General features: G+C 35.1%; 1 protein-coding gene across 1 annotated transcript in view; it reads right to left on the bottom strand.

Annotated features, from left to right (window-relative positions):
* Positions 1-3,696, bottom strand: part of Cacna1c (calcium voltage-gated channel subunit alpha1 C) — a 712,468-nt gene extending 708,772 nt beyond the window's left edge. Inside the window, exon 1 of the mRNA XM_019208417.1 lies at positions 3,558-3,696. Coding sequence (XP_019063962.1) covers positions 3,558-3,696 — 139 coding nt within the window. The remainder of the gene's footprint in view (positions 1-3,557) is intronic.
* Positions 3,697-7,515: the final 3,819 nt, after the last annotated feature.

Here is a 7,515-nt window from a genome sequence, read left to right on the forward strand (position 1 = left end):
AAAAAAAAAAAAAAGGAGTTTGAAGAAAGAAAAGCAATTTTGACTAAGAACTGGCATTAGAGCTCTTATTTCAGAGTTAAACCAGAACATGACTTAACTGTTTACAACATAAAGGAATTTTGGAAAAATGGTGTCTCGTATCTATATTCATAGTTTAAAATAAAAATAAAGGTTGGGGATTTAGCTCAGTGGTTCTGCTACGTGCCTCACAAGCACGAGGACCCGAGTTCAATCCCCAGTACCAATAAATAAATAAACAAACAAACAAATAAATAAATAATTTTTTAAAAATACAGAAACTCTGATTCACTTTTCTTCCACCAGGAAATAGCAGTCGACTCCTCTGGCCAGACCACTGCTCTATAAAACCTGAAAAATTTCTCAGTGATCGTGTGTTTTACTGTTAGGCTACTTTCAACAAAGCTATTCCCATTATTGTTCAACATTTAAATAATCTGATTCGAATATAAGGAAGTCTGTTCTTCATTGCAACAGTTTTTTAAAAAAAATATTCTCTGCTTTATGCTTAGCTTACACATACCTTTCTCACAAACTGCAGTCATGTGAGACTGGATTTATTTCCCTACATTGAGACTCACTTAAGATAATAGATTTTCAGTGTGTTGCTGGAATTGACATTGCATGTTAGTTTAAAATTTTTAAGATAATTTAGGTACTTGTACATGTAGGTTTGACATGACTGGATGATAAATATCATAGTTTCCTGCTAAACCAAGATCCTAATGGTTATATTCTGTCTTGTGTTCTTCAGTAATGAAGAGAAATGAACATGATTTTGCAGATTTGTTGCATTCTTTGAGCTCTTCATTGCCAGTGCTTGGCAAGTAGTCAGGAAGAATGGCACATGGTAGAATTGTTGTAGTAATAAATACACGCACAGTGAGTACATTAGTGCCTACACAGTGCTAGATCAGGGGAAATATATACTCTCTGGGAGCTCAGATCCTAATGGCAAAATCCCATCAACATCACTTATGCTTAAGAATATAAAGTATTCGAAGCAAAATAAACTCTCAGTGAAGTTAGGAGAATGAAAGGGGCATTGTGAGAAGTCTTCTTCTGTAATCTGTCTCTAGGAGAAGGGTAATCAACTGATAGAGGATTCAAGCACATCTAGTCCATGATGTTTAAATAAGCTAAACTGGTATTAGCAGCTACAAGGATTATTGAAGGTACAAGAATTTAGAGTCTTAGATTGCAGTTTAATGCAGCAAATATTTATTAACTGTCAACCATGTGCTGATTGCAATGTTGGACATATTAATGATTAAGTTCTATCCTCAAGGAGCTTAAGGTCTAATGGAGGGAACACATGTATAAATACTTACTACTTTTTTAGTACACAAATATATAAAAACAAAGTCATGGTAGCAAAGAAAAAAGTTGGGAGCTTATCCCTAGAAGATTAAGAAAGTACGGGTCCTCAAAGGTGAATGAGAGCTCAGGAGGGGAATATCTTAGGGAATCTTTGCTTGGTTTTTGTGACCTATAAGATTTTGAAATTAATCAGCACAATAATGAACAAAGTACAAATATAAACTTAAGCTGCTGACAAGGCCAAATAAATTGTTCCTATTTCTCTTATTAACTATGGATTTTCCTGCTTCTTACATTTTTTAGAAACTTTTTTATTCTGTTAAATCTCCAAGAGTAAAGAAACTTTTCCAGAAACAAAATTTAGAAGTTAGCCTATAATGAAGAAGATTCTATTTGACTTTTTGTGACCCTGAGGGGAACAGCAGATGTCAAGATTCCCAGTGAAGAGGTTAATGACCTTGGTAGACATTAAGAAGGTCTAATCCATGACTTTCATTTGTTGTAAAAGAAAACCTTCTGAAAGATAAATACATGTTTTTACTTTGAACCTTATAGATTCTCATATGTAGGTATAGAATATATAATTAATTTAATCCAAATTAGTATGGGGCCTTCATTATAAGGTTTTTGCTTGCTTTTCTGTTTGTTTAGAGTGGCATTAACTTTCTAATGCAATTAATTTATTTAGAAAGGGAAGGATTGTTTTTACTGTTTATATTTTCAACATTTCCCCCCAAATACTCATGAGTATTATTCACTCATAAAATAGAAACTACAATTCATCTGTGTGAGCCTTTCAATATCCTGAGATCATGAGATCCCTGATTTGTGAGGTGCAATAAAAAACTATGTCATATGAAAAGAGCCAGAGCAGGGTCCAAAGATAACAGTGCTATGTAGACTCTTTGGCCAGTGAAGATTTTGTTTTACAAGACGTGCCCGTGTTTGGTCAGTAAAGCCAACACAGAAGGTGAATGAAAGAACATTACTTTAAAGGCATTAAAGAACATGCCAAAGGAAAGCATTTCCAGTGCAGACATTCCTAACAGGGTAGAAGTACAGAATCAGCATCAAGCCAGCCAAGCATAGCTTTGTTTCCCATCTATGGGTGCCAGAACATAGGCAATGAAAAGTGCTGCTCTAGCAAAAATACTGCCCCTGCTAGAAATCTTCATTTCCTTTCTCTCCTTTTTCTCCCTCTTTCTTTTCTTTCTTCTGTCCTTCCTTTTTAAAATTTTGCTTCATCCTGAAATTCTCAGAAGAGATTTGTGTAAGTTATCGTGGCCATGTTTCCATGGCTTTCCTAGTAATAAGAGCTTGACAGCTTAAAAAAATTGTTTTGCCATTCTTTTGATAGAAATAAGTGAAGATCAGGAAGGAGGAAAGGAAGAAGGAAGGGCAAGCACAAGCATTACCAAATCCTATATCCTGCATATTTAAACTTTATCTGTGCATCATTTACCATTTATGTATTTATAGTCCAATTACAAACCATATGAATGTAGGCCTTCTTTTAAAAATTTGTATAAATATTAGCCTGAATCTTTGTTAAATGATTATAGGCTACCATTCATGATTTGGAGTTGAAAGATATTTGGGGTAAAATACCATTATCGAAGAAACAACAAATGTATTAAGAGAACAGATCGAATAGCGGTGTTTATTAGGGACATTAAACAAGATGTGGTAGATCTCTAAGGAACATCCAAAATAAATTGGAACCTAAGATTCCAACTGAAAATATGCACTTAAATTACATTTGCTATTGGCTCTAATGACCCCTTAACTTGCCTCTTATGATTATCTTTCCATTTTCCATAGAAGAAATTAAGACACCATTATTGAATATAATCAGCTTTCTGTCTTATCTACTTGTACCCGTAAAATTCAGACATGAAATCTAACATGGAAATTTTGATCTCCCTGATCTTCCTCACAGAATTCAAAGAAAAGTCAAAGACAGTGTTTTACTGTGTAAAGGCGCTATTGCATTGCCTGTTGCATCAGATGTCACCTTTTCTTGACTGAGAATTTTCAGAATGACATAAAACCTTAGGCAAAATTTTGCAACTGCACTGTTCAAAATTCGGATTGAATTGAAAGAGGATTGCCAAAGAGATGAGTCCTCAGAAGGAGAAGTCACATTCTAAGTATCATTAGACTATGCAGAGAAAATGTCCACGTTCTTCCTATTCTCTGCTCTCTTTTGGGTTCCTTACCTCCAGGAGAGATGTAGAAGCAGTTGAGCTGAGCTTCGTGCACCAAGGTGCCCTTGCACTTCACCTCTGTGTCGGCAGACAGGTGACTGGACAGTGGCCGGTATGCAGGCATGGTGGGCTGAACAAAGGCTCGAAGCATGCTGAATTTCCAGATGTGGACTAATAAATTGATCTTAAAACTAAACAAATTTCCTGGGATCTTTTTTTCTTGTAATTTTTCAAACTCAGAAACTATTCCTATAGTAACAATTTAGAGCCACAAAAGTTCACACGGCCCTATCATTTGGCTACAAATTTAGCCTGTAGTATTCACTTTAGGTTTTAGAACTCTAAAATCCCTATTTAGCCTGGTCTTTTTCTACCTTTTCTGCTGTGCTTACTGCTTGTGGAGGGACAGGCCTCTTACCCAGTGGCTTTACAGAAAACCTTGGCTTGAAATGTGAAGCTAATGGTTTCTGTCAGCCTGTCGGCTCATCACCTCGCAAAGGCATGATGAGCTCTGGTCTTTTTATATCACCACGAGTTGCTCAGATATACCCTCTTGTGTGGAAGAGTGATTGGTTTGTTCAGGACTTAGTAGACCTTGAGCCTAAGAGGCCAAAAACTTCAGCCGGAGAATGTGCACTTTAATGGAATTCACAGCCCCTTTCCCATTGGAATGCAGCTCAAGTTGCAAAACTATTTTAGGGAGGAAAAAAATTAGACTCAGGTCACATTTTATCTTGGTGCCCTTTTTGGTAGCCAGGACTGTTGGTAAACCTGGTTTTTTTTTTTAAACACCCCCCTCATTCAATCTTTATGTTCAACTTAAATATTATCCAAAAAGAAAGGAGTTATTTCAAAGTGATCCCATTTGAATTTTAAAACTGTGTTGCTTAGAGATAAATGATTGAATCTTAAAGAAGGCTCCATGATATTTTAAATAATTACTACAAAGCCAGTCTTTCCTTCAATCTGCTTTGACATTTGAGAGATGTTTTTCTAGCATTTTTCCCTCCTTAAGTCTGCATTTCAGTTGCCTCATAGTAATGACAATGTCAAACTGCTTGTCTGTTTGTATCAACAGTTTCCTTGGCATCCTACCCTTATGAAAATCTAGTTCCTTATGTCACATGCCACAAATGTCTAACATCAAGAAAAATGGCACCCAAATGTTTCTGTTACTGCAGTCTACTGCTGAGAGACACCAGTGCCCGGTTTTCCACTGCACTGAGCCTCCATTTTCTTAGTTGTGCTGTGTTTTTCTCCCTTACTACCATCTTTCTCTTTTGACAGTTCTGGAAAACAGTCTCCGGGGAAAGAAAGTTTTCACTCTAGCCAGAAAAACCAGAGCAGGCTTCTAGCATTGTGACTAAATTAAAGCCACCAAAATGCACAGATGTATCATATTTATTATGTGGTTGGATGCCTGTGATTCAATCTGTTTTTTCTTATAAGAACTGAAGGACAGGAGGGTTGACATACAGGATTCTGAGTAGGGAGTCTGAGTGGATGAGTGCTGATGGATTGGAGGCAACCTGGAATGAAATTTCACAAACATGTTTAATGATCTTGAGATGAAAAAATTCCCTTTTGATATAAAAGCTTTCATGAAGCATATCGACTTCAGGACTCTGATGGTCTTATTTTTCTTAAAAAATTGTCAGTGTACCAAGGAGGAATTTGTGTATGTATTTCTAAGAGGATAACATAGTCTAAGAAAAAGCTAGGACTCTTTTTCTCCTACTTTTTTCCCTTTCACATGTAGAGGGGTAAGATAAAGTTTTTTTGCATACTTATAATTGCAAAAAGTTTAAAACCACACTGCCAGCTTTTTTCCAGTTCATAATTGAGATTCATAAGATTCCTCTTTAAGATAGCTCCTTAAAATAGCACTAAAAAGACATTTCTTATACCTTTTGATATTTGGATTGTTGTTGTCAAAACACAGAACTCTCATGCCTTGTCATTGGCCAGGCAAGGGAGGAAAGATGTACAGAGTTAGAATATCACAGCTATTTTAATGAAAACATACAATTAATGTAATTAAATATTTGAAAGTTTAAAGTTTATGTTTTCCTTTTTAAAAATTCATTGATTTTCATTGCTTTGTCATAATATTGTCATAATATTGCTGCTCTTTTCACTGAAGACCTTTAAGATACATATGTAGTTAACACATTGGTTAATGTGTCTTTTACATGATGAATACCCCCAGATCTTTGACTAGATACTTATAAATGCATTTTGGAACTGTTTCAGCCTTGGCTACAAAGATGTGGAGATAGACACACACTACATTTAGTAGTCAATTTATTTGAAAAATTATTAAGTGAATCAGTAACAGCTATATTACACCACATTTTCTTTCATTACTGTGATTAAATCATAGTCATGTTTAATCTTTCAACAGTTATAAATGTTCTGTACATTTTGAAATCAGATTTATTATTTAGTTTTTTGTTGTTGTTGTTGTTGTTGTTGTTTGGTACCAGGGATCGAACTCAGGTCCTTATGCTTGCAAAGCAGGCAGCGGAACCACTGAGCTAAATCTCCAGCCCTGAAATCAGATTATTAAGATTTATTTTTTTCCAGTACTCTATCTTAACTTACAGCTCACAAAGCTAGTTTTTAATTTAACATATTCTTGGGAAAAGAAGAGAGGGAGGTTTCTAGGCGTAATTTGAGCATCAGGTTTCTGAATATTTAAAAATGAAGATTAAATGTGTTTATGAAATGTGCAAATGAAGTATAGAAACAATGATATCTCAAAGCCAGAAGTTTAGAAATACTGACTTCATTTGTAATCATTTGTTTAAGAAATATTTACCAAATGCCTAGTGTATTAGGTGCTGTATTATTAAAGAAAACACGCTGTATTGCTGTGTGTGTGTGTGTGTGTGTGTGTGTGTATGGTTGAGCACAAAACCACTGCAGATTTCTCTGTGGACTTGAAAGATTTCCACTGCTATATTTTAAAGCTTTAATTCCAAAGACTTGTTTATTTAATAATTATTGAATAAATTAATTTAATGCATAAATTATTATGTGATTCCCTTTAAGATGGAAAGAGAATCTCTACCTATTTTGCAGTTTTGAGGTTGCTCATACTTTGTCCAATGTGTTTTTTGCAGTGTCCATTTATGGAATCTGGTTTTATGATAAGGAAGAATGCCAAAGAATTGCAGAGCTTATGAAAAAGTAAGTGCCAAAAGGCTAAATATTTTTCAGGACCTGGTGCTTTTGTTTGTATTTCTAAGTGTAGGCAAAGGCACTATAATCTTACCAGGATAAATCTCTTAGCTTAGTTATTTTCACAGCAGTCAGGAAAACATTTAGTACTACTTAATAGGTAGAAAATAACGTAAGAAACAACTTGCTACATTTTCACTGGATTTATCATCTTTGACTCAACACATTTTGTTCTGCCTATGTGAAATATATGTAAGATGAGTTTTTTCCAGATGGCAGTTTCTTTAATATTTTTCTTGTTTATAAATTATTAATTTTTGTTTTGAAAAGTTACCAATGTGTCTATTAGTGAAAAGAACATTCAGAACCATCCTAAAAGGCTGCTCCAGATTTCCTAAGATCTGTTATTTCCTTCTTTCCCTGAACATTTTGCTTTTACTGCATATCCTTATATGGGAGCTCAGAATTTCATACTATGTCTCAAATACTGAGTACTTTGGATCCTCTTTTATTTTCCATCTCTGGAAATTTCTGAGTTAATATTACTTCAATAATTTGTCTGTCTATTTACTCCCCCCCTTTACTAGTCTTTTTCTTTTAATCCTTTGATAGCATGTGATTTGTACCATTCTCAATTCTGGGAAACTCTTACATTCCTCTGACTTTCCCAGTCTGGCTCCTCTGATTGCTTTGAAAGTAAAGCCCCAAAAGAGCTTGCTTTCTGTTCAGGGGCTGGTTGACTCCCTAATCAGCTCTTAAGCCCCAGGGGACTCACTCTGAAGTTGTT

This window comes from Fukomys damarensis, unplaced genomic scaffold (genome assembly GCF_012274545.1).
Source record: "Fukomys damarensis isolate Sample0158 unplaced genomic scaffold, DMR_v1.0_HiC HiC_scaffold_5, whole genome shotgun sequence".
In the NCBI taxonomy this organism is placed as follows: domain Eukaryota; kingdom Metazoa; phylum Chordata; class Mammalia; order Rodentia; family Bathyergidae; genus Fukomys; species Fukomys damarensis.